This window comes from Ammospiza nelsoni, chromosome 2 (assembly GCF_027579445.1).
Source record: "Ammospiza nelsoni isolate bAmmNel1 chromosome 2, bAmmNel1.pri, whole genome shotgun sequence".
Classification (NCBI taxonomy): domain Eukaryota; kingdom Metazoa; phylum Chordata; class Aves; order Passeriformes; family Passerellidae; genus Ammospiza; species Ammospiza nelsoni.
In genome coordinates this window covers 45,100,922-45,119,204 of record NC_080634.1, presented here as the reverse complement: position 1 = coordinate 45,119,204, position 18,283 = coordinate 45,100,922, and the positions used below count along the sequence as shown (strand labels likewise).

Sequence of the window (18,283 nt, the reverse complement as noted above, 5' to 3'; positions counted from 1 at the left end):
CATGGGCCACCGTGTTCTCCTGCAGGCTGCCAGCGGAGACTGGGAAGAATCTCCATCAGCACAGCTTCTGTCCACTCACACTTTATACAAACAATGGAGCAAAGTGGCAGAAACTGTGTTTCAGTACCTTCCTGTGCACCACATGAGATGATGGCATACAATTAGGATCTGAGGTAATACTTTCAAAAACACTCAAATGACTTGAGGAACTCACTTTTATCTTCAATCATGAACTAATTAATCAGATCACTAAACCACAGGTGGCTCACACAGGGCAGCTTTCTGAACTGCCTTTCTGAATTTTGGAAGATTGTCCCTTAAAGGGAACAATAAATGGGGAGGCTAGAGGTGACCTTTTAACAGCAGAGAATGGAGGTAGGAGACATCCTGATTTACAGAGCAATACAGACCTGTGGAGAACAGCTGAACTCTCTGGAAGCTCCCTCATTTCTGTGGTCCTCTGTACTATCATGAAGGGATATTGTGGGTCTACACTTTCATATTCTGAATAATGAATCTCAAATAGTAACAGCACAGTTATCAGTTTAGCTTCAGGTGCTTTATTTCTTTCAAGAGAAGAGGAGTTTCGTATTCTCATTCATGAGGCAACAAAGCCCTGCAGTTTAAACTGGAGCTGCTAAAAAAAGCTTCTTTTTAAATTTGTACAATAAAAGAAGTATTCTTAACCTTCTTAAGAAGGTAAGAACTTAGTTCAGGACTTGTTGGCAGTTATCAGGTTTACTAAGGAAATGCATAGTGTCCTGGTTATTCCAGTAATGATAATTTGCTAGCAGAAAAGAAATAAAATACATAGAGCTCCATTAATTCAGTAGAAAGGGTTTTGACTTCAATTGATCAAGAGTGTTTCTGAGCAAGGAAATGAATTGTACAGATGATAAATGGCTAAGTTACCCTTTGGGCAATCAGCCTGGCTGTAGTTTATAACCCAGGATCAGATGCAGCTGCAATGCAGACTTTGAGAAGCGTGGGATGCCTGCTCACCTGCACGATGTGATGTGCTTGGTTCCACCCAACGTGGCCAGTGTGGGCACATGATAGACCTGGAGCTTCCCAGGACCACTGGTACTGCCCGCTCACCCAGCTGTGCCTGGGAAAAACTGCGGCAAGAAACAGGCCCAAGGCCAGATAAATGCTCCTGGCAGGCTGGGTATAGTCCCAGAACCATGGATTGAGCTCCATCATGTTCTCCATCCTTTGCTAACACTGTCCTGCCCACCACACTGCATCCTGAACTGTCTGTGTCACCTGCTGCTTATTTCCACTGGCAATGTGTTCCTTCCTCCCTCCTGCATTCACAGCTCCTCTGTTTCTCCATGAACCACACTCCTTGCCCTTCTTTTCTACTTTTTCCCCCCAACTCCTTTTTCTGTCACTTTCTACCACACCAAACTTGCTCCTTCAGCACTTCCAGACATTTCCCTGGTGAAGCCCTGTGTGTCCCTCCACCATGAGCTGCTCCCTTTTCCCTGCTTTATGACTCCCAGCACCTGTGGCTGGTAATTAGGGAAAGTAAGTTAAAAAACATCCTTAGTTTTCTATCTAACTTTCATCTCACTTTGCAACTACTGCAGGTTTATGAGGAGGATATTCTAAGAAAATGTAAGTATTTTATTGATTTTATCCTCTGCCTGTGATATTAAAACATAATAAATAAATAAATACTCCTCCCCCAGTAATGCAAAAGCTCAGGCTTGAGTAGAGGTAAGTTCTATCGGGTCTAATATATCTGAACATTTTGGAAGAGAAAATAGAGACCATTTTTGAAACTGTGACTGCTGGCAAGCAGAGCGGTGTGGGGAAAAATAGGTAGAGCAGCAGGATTGCAGGCAAAGTGAAGAGGATTAGGAGACCAGTTCTGGGTGAGTGCAGAACAGCCCAAGGGATGGTCCCTGAGGCCAGGACACAGCACAAAAGAGCAAAAGGACTAAAGAGGGAGAGAAAATAGTAAGAAAAAATATATGTAGGCAACTGTAAAGAAAGCTACATAAGCTGTGTATGACAAATCAATCAAATTTAATCATCTCTATCTGACTAGCTCTGTGCCTGCACAACTACCTGTGAAGCATTCTCTAATATATTGTTCACACACAAGCACATAAATAAATATTATTATACGCTGCCTGGAACAGAAGGGGTATTTTTAATACCTCAATTTTCCCCCACTTCACTGTCTTCCACATTTTTGCTTCTTTTCAGCACCAGGCAGTTTCTCAAACAAAGCTGTGAGGCAGCAAGGAAGAACTGGTGCTGGCCATATGGAAGACAGAAGAATGCAGTAAGAATATGAAGCTGTTAACACCTCAGCCTAGCATGCAGCCTAAAATTCCTGTCCAATAAATTCTGGCAAATTATGCCTAGGGAACCACCATGGATTTCAGTTTGCTGAAAAGATATCAGCAAATGTCAGTATGAAGATATTTTATCTGAAATTTGTCTTCCTATTTTGGATACTTGTGAAAATTGTAGTTTGTACCAGTATTGTTTGTGTCAACAATGGATCCCTGAGCCTGGACCATACATTAAATTACCCCTCAGAGATAGTCACACTGATTTTTTTCCCCTTTTCCTCTAATGTCACTGAAAAATATTTTTAGTAGTATCACATAATAGGAAAAAAGTCTTAGCTGGTGAGCAGGCTTCAGAAGGTATTTAACAAGCTTGGAAAAGGCTCACCACAATTTCAGAAGATACATGTTTCTGAAAATTGGTGACGGATCTCATCCCAGAGACCATTTATGAGTTTCCCTTGGGGTGCTTTAACAAATGCAAATATTTTTGCTTTTACAGTAATTGCATACACCTCGGTTTCAGCTGCAGAACCAGCAGTGCTGTGCTACTGGTGAAGCTGTTTGGCGGCAGGTGAGACCCCAGCAGATGCACCAATTACTTCACATACTGTTTACCCGCTTTTGGTGACATTGAGGCTAACCTTGGAGTCACCTCCCCCGCTGCCACATTCTCCTTTGTCGTACCACCATTTGTTTTTCAATTTGTCCAAGAGGCCTTGTTCATTCAGTTTTAAAACTGCGAGGTTAACAGCATTTCTTGAAACGATAAAACATATTTTGTAAGAAACTGCACAGCTGTTAAGATGTTAGAAGGAATGAGGACTTAAGCTGTTTATAAGCTTGATCCACACACTAAATAAACCTCTCATTTCCATATTTCAAAGCCCTTGGCAGCACAAATAATTGTGGTTACTTCCAAATGTGAAAAATGTGTTTCCAGTTCTAGAAACGATTTTCAGAACAGCTTGGATTTTAATGCAAAAATTCTATCAACCAACTCAAACTATTTTTGCAAATTGATGATAAAACTCTGTCTGGAATTAAAAACGATTTACACAGATTTATTTGAATCTATATTTAAAGTGTGGGCCCAGGCTGTTTTTTCAAGCAGATGAGAAAATGCATCCCCATGTACTAAAGAGGCAAGATCCAGACTGCCTGTGCTAGATGCTGCCAGTCGCCGTGTCACTGCAATTCTGACATGTAGCACTTCTGACTGATCCTGCATGAGCTAAGGATTAGGGCTCCAGGAACAGGCTGTGGGAGGAAGAGGACTAACAGCTCACACACTGACAAAGACGCTGTCCAGAGCCAGTCAATAGAAAGCACTGTACAAAAGTGTCCAGAGGTCCGTCTGTCTGTCTGTCTGTCTGAAATCCTGCAGCTGGCACATCTGTGCATATGGGATGCAGGCTCTAGGGTCCTGCTCCCTTTGCACATTAGAGGCTTGGCTGAAAGGCAGGACCTGGGGTCTAGCTTAGTGCCATGACTCTAGGGACTGCCCTGCTCTTCTGGGAGAGCACCCTGTGTCCCAGCCCAAAGAGCACCTGAGGAATGAGAAGGAAGGTGGTGATGAAGGGTGTCTATGCTAGGGAAACATGGCCAAACTGAAGTTCAAGCACTGCTGGAAGAGAAAAGCTAGCCAGTTAGTTAAGTGCTGAGAGATAAGAAGGTATTTTGGACATCCTGAGGGCCCAAGATACAAAGAGATTTTTTGGACATCCTGAGAACTTTTCTCTGGAGAGTTTAACATGTTATGCTACCAGCGGATGAAAGACAAATCCTGCTTTGCTAGCAACACAGTGGCATGGGCACAACAGACTGAAAGGGGTTCTGTGAGCCTGGTGTCCTCCATATCATGTTTAAATGCTCTTTTTTTCAGATGAGAGAGACTTTGGATCTGTGCAGGCAGAGGGGCACTGCCAACATGAAGGTTAAAGCACAGAACCACTGCTTCTGTAGGAGTTCAAGGCTGCTGGAATTGTACTGGAATTCAGCCACGAACTAGGACACAGCTGGTCCTATGATGCAGTTTCTTCTGTGCTCACAGGTGTCCCTTTAGGTGTCCAGAGCATCAGGATTGGATGGCAGCAGTTGGACAGTATAGACCACCATACAAACCTGAATGTAAGGTATTTGGATTTATGATAGTGACTATAGCCAATATAACATTTTAAAATCAGTTGATAACTAATCTTGCCAAGGTATTTATGCAGCCTTCATCATCTCCAAAGGAAACTTTGCCCTTGTTTAAATGTACAGCTTCCTATCTGTATTATTACTAGGACCCTAAAGAGTCACATACCCTAATGATATACAACTACATCAGTATCAGTAAAATTGTATCTTCCTATTTTTATGTCCAGAGGTTCTTCTTGCATCCATGCCTATGAGAAATGTACACTCTCTCTGATGGGTGTCTGCCCAGGCTCTCGTGTGGCTCTGCAGAGGCACGTGGAGCAGTGGCACAGTTCATCTCCAAATTACTTGAGAGGTGTCAGTAGCTTACCTACTGCTCTTTGGGGATGATATGGGGTTGAGAAAGATGGGAGTTTCTCTCTCTGAATTTGTTTAATGCTCTCAAGATCTGTCTGTCAGGACTGAGTGGGATATGACAAGAACTATGACTGTCAATAACATTCTCATTTCAACAACGAGAGGATGCAACACCTTCAAAGCACTCAGAGAAGGGTCAGGAAGTGATCCTCTGGCATCAGGGTTCTATCAAATTATATGGCACTAGAAGACACTGGGTTTGTGATTCAGCCTCTCTAGAGGTGGCTGATCTCTCATCTCTGGGGGTCCTTTCTGGTCTTGGAATGTAAATTTTTTCTCTTATTAAGAGAGGTATCTTCCTGGCAGCCAGGTTCAGATAATGGTACTTCATAGCTTATGGAGAGCGCTTTACTACTCTGGCCCATCTGTGGGACAAATGTCAGCTTCAGGGCAAACTTTTACTGTCTTCTGGTAACAGCTTTTCATAAAGCTCCTCCTGGATGAAAGACAAGTCCTTGCTGGCTGGTCATGAAATTTGGAAACTACTTGTGTGTAGATCTGATGTTCCTTAACTTCGCTGCAGTTAGATTTACATGAGATTTTCAACAGAGATAAAGTGATTGCTTATCTGTCCCTGAAAGTGAGAACTTCAGGCTGTAGTGGGAGTGATAACAGACTGCTCTTGGTGGATAAATCTTTAAGGGGAATTTAGCAGCCAGGCTGACAAATGTGATTTTGTGTAAGTGCTCTAATTATGGTTCACACTCCAGAGGGAGAAAAGCAATTGCAAAATTGGAATGAAATTGTTCATTTGTCCCTTTTGTTCTTGGAAGCAATTGCTTTTGAATCAGTCATATTTACTACAGACTTTTCATACTCAGCTTTTCATTACAAAGCCTGTGCTGTCAGTCTGTTTGCCCCTTCAGAAAGGTAACTGTATGGCCAGCCTTGCCACTTAGAGAGATTTCCAGTACACTAAATATAAATGTTACCTTTTAAGGACATGGGGACTGGGCCATACATGAAAGATGATCCTGGAAACACATTTCTTTGATGCTGAACAACATTACTTATTCTGAAAATTGCTTAGATATATATCTGGAGCCTGCTGTCTACAAAGTCAATGTCAAAACTCCTTCTCGCTTCAACAGGATCCAAACCAAGGTCTAATTTAATGTTGCTATGTTGAATTGTCACAGCGGGCAGCAATAACACAAGCAGCTGCTTTGACAGTTCTACAGATGCAGGCAGGAGTGATCACTCCCATGAAAAATGAAATGTATCTCAAGGAATATCACTAACTCTCAATTCAACAAGCCACTTAATCTCAGTCTGATTTTAAAGCAGATGGGAAGCCCTATCAATCTGTCTATCTGAAAAAATCATCTTCAAACTATTTCCTCTGAGCTGTAGTCTCTCAAGTGTGAACATTAAAGCTCACCAAATTAGACAAAGTCCTTATGCTAATGTTCTTAGAAAGGGTTTTTCTTTTCAATCTTTATCTTATTTTGGGTGAAGATGTTACTTGATAATTTACAACTTCTTTTTCAAGTTAGTCTACTTACACCTTTCACTTGGATATTCCAAGCTGAATTAAAAGCAACTAGGTGATGTCTTTGACAACTAACATAAGTTTTCATGTTTAATTTTCATGTTGAAGGGAAAGAGCTTTCTCACTTGCCAAATGTTTAAATTTATCTTTCAAAGCATTAAAGATTATCAAGGAAAATTTTCCCACAATCATTTAGAAAAGCTGCAGCTGGTTGATAGTAATCCTAGAGTAATAAATAAATGAATGAAACCCATTCATGAGAGGGTTATTTAGCTGGGTTATTAGCCATATCCATAGACAGTTTCACAGCACAATAGAGAAATGAAAATAAAAAGGATGAAGAAGTAAATGTGGATTTAAGCTGCAATCATCACTCTGAAATTAAACTGTATTGTTTACAAATGTAACACATTATTGTCCTCATCACGTCTAGTAGGCCATGTAAAACCAGGTTAGTTTCACACTGCTTTCTCTGTTGCTTTGTTATCCAGGTGCCCCTCAACATGTGGAAATAAATAATTTCCCTCTGGTTAGCAAAACACAGAGAACCTTTGCTCAACTCTGCTGTACCTCCCAGGTAGGTTATAACTGAGAGCCTAAAACGTGCAATGGTGACTGCATTGAAAATTATACACCCAGACCTCAGAGCCAGGCTGGATCACCCACACTCATCCTAGACAGTGCTTTGTTCTGCCACAGAGGAAGGCATTTGGAAACCTGAGTCTCCATGGCAGAAACTTTTCTTTCATCTTAAAAAGTAGGACTGTATCCGCAATAGCACACTTAATCTTAAAAAGTAGGACTGTATCCGCAATAGCACACTTAGCCCAAACTCCCACTAAAGACAGCGTATTCCTCAATAAAGGAACTGGCATCTTTACAAGAGTCAGGGTTTAATAGTAGAAAGCAGGCAAGGCCTTTCATATTTGACTCTTAGTCCTTGGTGTCACTGCACAGTCCTGCCTCTTCCATTACTCTGAAGAAAACAGTCTTTGCATGCAGTAGTCAAGCCAGATCAGACAAACTGCAGCCCTCACTTCAAAAGTACTTGGGTGCATGGACAGTGATTTCAATGCATGGATCACAGCTATTTTAAATGAGTCTTTAGAATTACAGTATGAAAAATGTGATAAGAATGAAATAATTTTTGCTCATTTAAAATCACTGTCCATGTCCTTATAAATAAACGGCAGTGAGAAGTTTAATACATTAATAAGTATCCCTTTTTTTTTCAGAAGAGCCCATCTGTGCTGTAGATACACCTTTCACAGTCATCAAAAGATGAAATTACACAGACAGATGACAAGGGGACTATCCAGTCCCTTGCAAAATAACCTCAGTGATTTCAAACAGATACCTCATTTGTTACCCAAAAGAATTGCAGCAGGGTGTTTGTCCAAAGCCCAGGGAAGCCAGCAGAGAGGTTTGCTTTGACTTCTCAGGAGTCTGGATCACAGTTAGCAGTGGTTAGCAGTTGACCCATCTGTTGCACTTCAGTCTGTAAGAAGCAGCGAGGGAGGCATGCAACAAATGACCTGAACAGCATGGTGCACCACACTGTGGTACCCAGCTCATGTACATGCTCAACCACAGGAGGGGTATTTCCACAGCTGATAAAGACACACAAAGGTTCCTGCACCACAAGGGAACGAGATAGAGGTCCAGGCTAGGGACCACCACGGCCAACATCACAAGCACTGCTGGAAATCTGAGACAGTCATAGCAGTACATCATGAAAAGGGACACAAAATTTTGCCTATTGCAACACTTTCAACATCAATTTCAGCACAGGAACTCATCACCCCTTAGAAAACAGGAACTAAAACATGAAATGCATTCTGCTCAGTAAGATCAACTAATGCCCAGAGCTTGAATACACACAATACATAAAAAAGGCTCTCTCCAGCCTAGTTAGGGTGAATATCTATCCAGATGTATGTACACTTGTATACAAATATGTATACTCTCAGCCACAGCTGCTTTTCATTTAAGTAATTCAGTTCCCAAAATATCTGGATGCACCATGGTTCACAGGATGGGTAGAAAGCACCACCCATCTGCACCATTCAGCATCATTCCCAAATGCAATTCCAAGGACTCAGCCTTGGCCTGGTTCATGGAGACTGCCTCCATGAAGTACAGTCTCAGAATATCCACTTTTGAATACTAAATACTGAATACTGGCATAAAGGCACAGACAGGTACCTAAGCACTCATTACAACCAAGGCAGGATCTCTGCTGTAGGCATTTAATAACAATATTTTAGCAGCCAGTAGAGCTTTGCCAGGAAAACTTAAATGTCTTAGCTATTTAAACAGCTTTGACATTTTCCTGAATCCCTTTCCTGCACTTAGTCTCATAAATCCTGTGTAACTGGTGTGTTAGATAGCAAAAATACTTCCCTGCATCCTGGGCAGATCCTTAGCACAGTTCTGCAGTTACCATCACAGGCGGCGGCACTGTTGTCTCACTTCCAGAGCTGGGGATGTTGTTCACTTGCAATAATGAATGAACAAGATGTGCAAAAATAACGTGACTCACTAATGAGACCCTACATACACGAAGAGAGCCTTGTTTAAATTGCAGCCATACTGTACAGCCCATTGTCCCAGAAAGGCTGGGGCCACCGCTGCAGCTGAGGAGTCAAAAGCACAGCAGAGACCCCAACCCTCCAAAAGGCTTTTCACAAATCATTCCCACAAGGGATTTCAAAGTCTCAGAAACACTCAGTCACTTAGAAGTTACATGGTGCAGAGAGATGTCATCTCTGGTTAACCTCAGGCTGTCTGAACATATAACAAAGTTCAACAAGGAATACTGAAGGTCATATGAACAAAGCTCCATATGTGAGGTAAGGACCAACTGGCAAAGTACAGGCTTCCTTTCTACTAGGATAAAATATATGACCACATTGTCCCATAATTGTTGCTCATATACTCCTATATAACTGCTGCCTGTAAAGAAGGAGGTAACAGCAAACATGGGAAGTAAAACCACAGATGTACAGATGTGGTGGTGCATCACCACTGAAGGAAAAGCTTTCCTGGGACTGCAGTATCACAGCCAGTGTTGGCAAGTGATGATGTGTCCCAAGCAACCCCAAGCTCATTTTCTTCCTTGCACTGTGGATGTCCTTCCCTGCAGCTACCCTGCAGCTGGTGCAGCCATCATGCAGAGTGGCCCCTGGGCACTCCTGGAGGGCTTCCTCCTGCAGGACAAGGCAGAGAGGGTGCTTGGTGAAGCCAAGGTCAGTGACCTCATTTCAGTGATGTGAATTCAGCTATTCTCTCGTGATCTAATCTGTTTCCAGCCCAGGTGGCTTGGGAAGAGGAGGCCACAGCTGCCAGGAGCTTCTCCTCACCCCCAGCCTAGCGCTTCCTGCATGCAGCTGAGGATCTGTCTTAAAAGTGCTTAGCAAAACACAAGTGGGTGCATTTTTACAGCTTGTGTATATCATCCATTCAAATAAATTTTAACAGGAAAAATTAAAATGCAACCTTACCAAGCAAAAAATTAAGACCTGCACATCTTTTGAGCTGTTTATTTTATCCCTGTTTTGAAAAGCACTGATGGCAGATTGTAACATGACACAAATGCAGTGTGGTTTAAGGGTGTTTGACAATTCATCAGAGAAATTAAGTGCAAAGCTGCATGGCACTGCTGAATATGTTTAATAAATTAGGAATGAAACAAGCACTCTGTTAATGAGGAAGATGTAGCCAAAGCTTACATCACTGTGTACTCAGAAGGCTTGAAAGATCAATAACATAAATATTAAAAAGAAGAGCTAATGCCTGAACATTTTTACAAGAAAATGATCTAAACTTTAAAGACAAAAGACCTGCCTGCTTTGAAAACATGTCCTCTTAAACCCATTTAAGACCTTACAGGGGAAATATTTTTACTGGGATTTATAAAGGTTTGCATGCTGTCACATTACTTGTATGAAAAAACCTGTATTCAAATACTGAAGCACAGGAGTCATCAAAACATTTTCACATGTTAGTTCACACAAAATAGAGTCCTTGGCACTTGCTGTCACAACTTGGCCAGCATTTATATTAAATAAAGAACTGCTAGTATTCTTGTTGTGAGTCTTCATAATATACTAGCTCTTCTCCAGTGGGTCTCTCAGGCTTTTCTGCTAAGCTTCTCCATTTTTATATTCATGCTGATCAAAGAAAGGACGTGATCAGACATCTCAGCAGAATGCTCAGGTCCAGCTCAGGACCTACCAGAACAGTGAATGCCTCCCGAATTCCATCTTGCAAAATTCACATACCCCTGCCCTGAAGAATTGACTGGACTGTAAAAAGCCAAAGTGTTGCAAGAAAGCTCTGGGCAGGTTCTGTGCTGCATTAGAAGCTGAAGCCTTTTAAAAACATTATTTTAAAATCCCCCTGTCCTAGGGCACTTAAAACACCTCTTAAAGAAAAATATATCAAAATATTAGTCAAACAATAAGAATAAAGTATTTTTACAAGAATGTATGTTTATTCCTATCTATTTAGAGATGGGAAATTTACAGCAGTGCTCAGATACTTTTCAATTGTTGTTAATTAAAATAAGTTAAGCATTCTTCATTTAGCCATCCAAATAAGATGGTTAATTTCCAGGGCCAGTGAGTATTTACAGCTTCTATGGATATCCCAAGTATAGTACATGTTTAGTTCCTCGAGCTGAGCTTTGTAAACAAATATGAGCCAAACTGACACCTTGAGGATCAGCAGGAGTTCCAATTAATGGGAGACCCACTGCTGCTAAAAATTGCCACAGCTACTTTGAATTCAAAGAGGTTCTGACAATTTACACCAGCTAGAGGTCTGATGACTGTAGTTTAAAATATTTATATAGATTGAAAGCTGTTTTGCAGCAAGATATTCCAATTACAGTATGCAAACACTTCTTGGCACAAGCAATCAAATATATATTTTGCCTGTGTAAAAACAACAGCAGTTGACCTGCGATTGCAACTCAGCTTGTTTCTCTGTTTTACACAAAGCTTTACAGTAAATAAAAAACACATAAAATTGTCCCTAGAGAAACTGTTCATATTGGTTCAGTACACAGTCTTTAGCAGCAGCAGAAATTCTAGTTTCTCCCAACTCTGAACTATTTTAATTTTTGCTAACAACTACCTAATCCTGTTGTCATTGAGCAGTGCATTTTTTTTTTAAAGCAAAATTTTTCTTGCTGGTTCTAGCATAAGCAGGATTATGTGAATAGGCTGCTGGACTCCAACACCTGCAAGTCAGAATACATGTTTTAAAGGTGTAGAATTATAGAGACATAGAATAGTTTGAGTTGGAAGGGACTTTAAAGATCATCTAGTTCCAACTCCCCCGCCACAGGCAGGGATACCTTCCACTAGACCAGGGTGCTCAAAGCCCCATCCAATCCAGCCTTGAACACTTACAGGGATGGGGTATCCACAACAATGCTGGGTAACCTGTGCCAGTGTCTCACCACCCTCAACAAATCCCTCACTTCTGTGACATTTTTCAAAAGTGTCTGAGCACCAGTGTAGCACTGACTCCATGCTGCAGAACCACTCTCAATATAAGCTTAGCTCACTGCCAAGAACCTCAAAACTCTCTTTCACCTCAGAAACATTAGCAACCCTGAGCTAAAGGAAGTAAAAACCATTTATGGTTTTTACATAGTTGAAACTGTGGAAAGAATTTACAGTAATATTTTAAAAATTGATATGTGTAAAGTGAGCATGTATAAGTGCATCCCTCTCCCCCACCAATACATAATGCTTTCACCTCTGGTATGGCTGGCAGAAAGCTTTTTGCTTTTTATGCCTTAGGTGAAGCAGATATCAATTCATAGTTTGGTCGCAGCAAGATGTTTGGATACTGTTTCACCTGCCTCTCCAGTAACTCCTAAGTTCAGGGTCCCCCAGCTGAAAGAAAATGACGGTATTGGCACAGACAGGTCGGGGCTCCATGGCAAAGCACAGCATGTGGTTCAGTGCCAGGCACAGGTTCCATCTGTGTTGGATAGGCACTGCTGAAAGCAGGGAGTAGCAGCTTGAGGTGAGGGTCACAGCAGTGAAGATCTATCATGCCTCATGCTGTCCTGCTCCTCTCCCACTTAGACTGCATTAGTGTAAGCCTCTTGCAATGACATTCTGTTTTGTTACCCAGGCATATGTTGAGACTCCTTATGTCTCTCCATCTCAAGAAAAAGCCAAATGCTGCACAATTAATCTTATTGTTTTGCAAATGGATGATTTAACAGGACTGAAAACATTATTCATGATTACTGATCTTGGCCAGAGGATTTAAATTTTCCTTTTTATAATATCTTAATAATATTTGTAAGGACTTTAAAATATATGTTTCTGAATGCCACAGAAGGACTATTTTCACCCAGAATGAGTCTAGGAAAACATATCTCTTTTGGATGCAATTCAGTGCTTATTGAATAGAAATATGGTGTGGTTCCTTGTAACTTAGAAAGCTGTTCCTTCTTTACATCCACCTCAATCCATTTGATATCACTGATGGATTACCAGAGAGCTTATTAAGATCACTGACTCTGGCTACCTGATGCAGAGGAAGATTTTACTACATCAAAATCTTCCAGAGCAAAGCAGGTGGCAGCTGTTGCAGCAGCTTCTAATTTTTCACTCCATTCAACATGTCCCAGCAGTGGCAGAAATACTGTACCTTTGACTGAGCATTTCACAGCTTTCCTCTGCAGGAAGACCCAGTCCTAGGTTGAATCACCTACCCAGAAGAAATGTTACTGTGACATCCAAAAGGAGTCAGAACTTATTGCTGAATCTCACTACAAATCATGGAAGATTAAATATCCTGCTGGACTAACTGCAAATATTAGGTCTTCAGGTTCCTAACCAGCCCCATATCTCAATGCGCTATATAAATGTATGTTCTATTTAGTGGGTAGCAGGGGATAAAAACAAATGCAAGATTTTAGTGCAGTATTGAGCATACCTGGTACTTTTGCAGATTTGGTTCTAATCTGGCAATATTTGAAAAGATTTCACTCTCAGAATTCTCCAATTTTTCACTACTGTAAGGGTAAATCTACCATTTATGAACATACAATAATGGCTGAGAGGAGCTACATCTGAAATGGTCTTTGCCTGTTTTCTACTCCTTATGATATGTTGATGTATTTTCCTTCTTGCAAGCATCAGGATCTCACAAGAGCACCTGATTAGTGTAAGATGTCTTTAAGACTCAGATATGGCAGAAAAACATCAGGAGTCACAGTGGAGTGACTTCTACAAGTAAAAGTCCTCAACTGAGCATCTCTGCATGCCTTTTTCATGAACTACTTTATCGTCAGCTTATGATTCTCCATAAAAAGTGATAAAAATCCTCTATCCTAGCTAATATTTCTGAGATGTCCTCAGAGAAGAGTCTTACAAAAGGAGTTTCATTTAACCACTTTCAGGGTGACAGATACAGGTACCTGTGGCAAGAGCTACAGTGAAAGAAAAAAACCCAACTTCTGCCATCTTCCCAAAGCTGCATTTGGGAGAAAAAAAAAAAAAAGTGCTACTGCTGTTCCCAGGAATTAATGGAGTAGCCACATTCAGCTGAATTCATAAAAAGAAGCACGGCTAACAAGTCAAAGGAGGTGATTCTACCCCTCTACTCCCCTCCTGTGACTACCTCCATCCAGATCTAGGGACTCCAGCACAGGAAGGACAGGGATCTGTTAGAATGGGGTCAGAGGGCAGCCAAAAAATGATCAGAAGAACGGAGCAGCCCTCCCATCAGAACTGGCTGAGAGAGTTGCCATTGTTCAGCTTGAAGAAAACTAGGTTCCAGGGAGACCTTATTAAGGCCTTTCAATACTTTAAGGGAGTTAATAAGAAAGATGGGAACAAAGCTTTAGAGTGGGCCTGCTAAAACAAAACAAGGAGCAGTGGTTTTCAGCTAAAGGAAGTCAGATTTAGACTAAAATAAGGTAGACTTAGTCTACGTATAAGGAATAGATTTCTTAGAAAAAGGATGGTAGAACATTGGACTAGGTTGTCCAGAGAGGTGTCTCATTCCTGGAAACATTCCAGATCAGGCTGGACTGAGCTCTGAGCAGTGCAGTAGGGTTGGACTAGATGACCCCTAAGTGTTTCTTCACACCCAAACTATTCTGTGACTCTATGATTTTGTGGTTCTATTTATGTCTACATCTTTATTTTAGGAACAACCACATGCTTGTTCTGTTCCTAAGGTATCGTTCCTAACTTTTTGACTTGTCTGGTTAGACCTTTCAGCCACCAAGCCCTAATCTCACCTTAATGAGAATGAAGCATGATATGACTGCAAAGCCAATCAAATATATATTTGCAGCACTAAAAGGGCTACAATACAAGCAAGCTCTTCAATAACTTTTTCCTAGTAAGAAAAGCTTACTCCACATGGGAAAGCTGTAGGGCAAAACTGCTGTTTGCTTCAGAGGGAATTCATCCACTGACATCAATGTCCATGAAGTTATTAATGAAACGTTGCCACTATGACAAAAGCTATTGGCAGCACAGAAATCAGGATGGATTATTGACTTTTATGGCCCCCAGAAACAGATCACTAATTCATGAGATTTGTACAGTTCATACAATTTTTGGCAGGTCTAAACTTAGACTGAAAAGAGGCATGAGGGATTTCTGTAACATTACATTCATGCTTCTTTGTGCCTCCATACTGAGTTTTTTCATAAAGGCAATAAATGGAAAGATTCCAGCTAAGACTCATTTTCTTAAGCTTTAGTCCAATTATGGTGCAAGCACTTTGAAGTTCATTACTTTAATTAGAAGGAGAGACTGAAAGACAAAAACAGGGGAGCTATTTCCCAGGTGGGAACTGGAGCTGCAACTGCAATGCAAAGAATAAAGAGCACTGCATAACTTGTGCCCTAGTGACATGCTGGCTTGTGTTTTGCCTAATGGCAGATCAATACCATACAAATGAAGCAATTACAGTTGTGCCACATAAAGCTTTATTTGGTCAGCAGCCAAAATGGGGATTAGCTGGAAGAGTTCCTAGGACTTTCTGTCTGAATATTATTGCAGAAGTTAATGAGGAATATCTGATATGCTTAGACAAACATAATCAGTGCCAGCAACCAGATGAGATGGTTGGTCCAATAGCCAGTGTGCTGATAATTAAAATGCCCTGAAGCCAGCTGAACAGCAGCCCAACATCAGGTGAAATGATCACAAGGGCAATCCAATCCCTCTGGCAACCAGCTATATGATGTCACCATCAATACATCCATGCACACAGCAGCAAACTCTCCACCTTCCTCCAGCATGGAAACAGATTCCGCTCAAGCACAGAGCACCTTCACTTTTGCACAGCTCTGTGTCCCTATACTGCCACTGGTGGTGGTGAAGGAAAGGCCACAGTTAGCTTAGTACAACGATTCTGCCATGACTTTACTATGTCCCACTCATTCTCATCCACTACACCACCTGGTCCAGTAGTGGAGGTGTCCCTGCCCATGGCAGGTGTTGGAAACAGATGATCTTTAAGGTCCCTTCCAACCCAAACCACTCTCTGAAATGCAAATATAGCAGCTCTCAGACCAACTGGACCAAGCACTATCACATTGATACAGGAACACCTGCTTGTAATGTTTCAAATACAAGCAGCCAGGCAACAGAGAAAACACAGTACTAAAAGTACTAATAGATATCCACAGTGGTCATGGAGATACAAATAATGTATTACTGTTGTCCTGAACACATGTCCATGTGCCGATTTTAATTAAAAAAGCCATACAGAGTAGGGTCCAGTGGTGATGGAGATTTCTGCCATTGCTTCTTAAATGGAACACAAAACATGTGGTCATAGACCACAAACTGTTTCAGAAACCATTAGCTGAAGTTACAATTTCCCAGTCACTTTCTTTTCTTGTCAGTTTCTTTGACCAAAGACACTGAGAAATCTACCACCATGTTTATCCTGACGCACACACCTCCATGGATTTGAAATAATCATAGAAACATCTGGAGTGGGAATGGGCTTCAACTATCCACAGCGCAATAAACACAATGCTATTAATCTTCACTATTCCTCTGAGGCTGATGGGCAATTGTCATTACCCTCAATTTGCAAAGGTGAATCTGAAGTACAGATCTCCTTCAAGACTCCCAGGAAATCTGGGCAGGGTCATTAAATAAGCTCACCAGTATGACATGACTTCAGGCAATCAAACTTCATTGCTTCTCAGAAATCTGTGTCTTTTCAGGCAACTATTCATGGAGAATTTATCCTTCTGGTTTCCCAGAGATGGATTAAGCCTAAACTTCTGTGTGTTTCCTTGATTCAGTCCTTAACCACAACATACTCCTAATTTTTCCTGCCAAAAGTGGGAGACAGCCAACCTGAGTGACTTGACTCCCATAACAGAATCTTCCACATTTTGACCCACTCAGGAGTCCCAAAAAAATCCATGCTGTCAATCACTCAGCAGCTAAATAAAGCTGCTTAGGAAGTTAACTGCTCCTTTTTCCCTGGCAAAGAAAAGGTACGAAGCACTGTCACTTACTTCACGGACTTCAAATTCTCTCACTCTATTTTGCTTTTCCAGCAAGAAAGTTTTATTCAGATGGGAATGATCTGCTTGACATTTAATTCACAGAAATTGTAACTAAAGCCTAATGGACAGGAGAAGACCTTCTACAAAGCAGAAAACATAAACATCACTTTCCATAAGCTACTACAACTTTCCAAATACTCCTGAAGCTCCAGGAGATTCAATGTGATGAAGATATCCTTAACATAGACATAATTTTCAAAAAGGATCATCGTACAGTGCAGTCTGGAAAGTGCCTAAGGAGTTTTCTGGTCCAACCTCCTGCCCGTACAAGGGTTGGTCCTGAGGTCAGATCAAACTGCTCATGGCTTCAACCAGTCACATTTGTACACTCCCAAGGATGAAGCCTGCACAGCCACTCTGAGCAGAGTGTCACTGTCAGACTGCCCTCAGGCAGTCAGGGGAAGTAGCTCCCCCCTACATCCAGTCTGAACTTCTCCCCTTTCATTTTATGTTCGTGGTCACCGACCTTCCTGCCCTACTTTGCTGTGAAGAGTCTGGCTCCATATCCTCGAAGACCCCCACGCAGACACTCTGGGATGCTCCTAAGATGCCCCAAAACCATCTCTGCTCCAGTCTAAACAAGTCCAGCTCTCCCAGATTCTCCTCATCAGAGAAGGTCCAGATTCATATCCAGCTCTATCTTGATCATCTTCCATGAAATAGGTTCAATTTATTGATGTTTGTCTTAAGTGAGGAGGCCAAAACAAAAAAAGGATGTTGTGTTCTACATGCAGTCCTAATATTTGCAATTATTTTATCTAATGCAACAGTATCTTCTCTTGTGGCCTACAAATTGGATGAACTAAAAACACTCTAATTGGAAACTGCTTTGGATAATTGCCCACTATCTAAAAGAGATGCCAAAAATAGCAGCCTGCTTATTTAATTGTGACAGGAAAAAAATCCTAAATCCTCAAGAAACTGTGATGACTTTCTGTTCACTTTCAACTACACTTTCAAAGACTGAGCTTGCATTATTTAAACCGAAAAGTCAAAACTAATTGTCAAGTGTTCATGTGGTTTTAAACCAAAAAATATTATCAACAGGTATAGAATATAATCAGAATAGTATCATATAGTGATTAAAATCTGAGGAGCTGGATCTTAGTAAATGCAGAGCATTTGAATGTGGGTGAGTCCTCTAGCTTTGGATAGAAGGCATTTTCTTTTTATTTAAAACCAATGAAGAAATGAGCACACTTCTAAAACCTGTCTTGTCATATTTTGTGTTGCAAGCAATAAAAGGCACCTGTGGAAACCTTAAAATTCAAAATTTTGGTTGAAAATGTAAAAATGTGAAGAATTGTCTAGTAATGTTTACATTAAGGCATATGAAATATGGAA

General features: G+C 41.1%; 1 protein-coding gene across 6 annotated transcripts in view; it reads right to left on the bottom strand.

Moving 5' to 3' along the window:
- Nucleotides 1–18,283, bottom strand: part of GRIA4 (glutamate ionotropic receptor AMPA type subunit 4) — a 215,861-nt gene that overhangs the window by 14,580 nt on the left and 182,998 nt on the right. For 3 of the 6 annotated variants that reach the window (XM_059467009.1, XM_059467008.1, XM_059467012.1), the window contains exon 14: nucleotides 2,951–3,065. The exons of the other annotated variants lie outside the window; for them this stretch is intronic. In XM_059467009.1, the coding sequence (XP_059322992.1) occupies nucleotides 2,951–3,065 (115 nt within the window). The remainder of the gene's footprint in view (nucleotides 1–2,950; nucleotides 3,066–18,283) is intronic. 6 annotated transcript variants of the gene reach the window in all.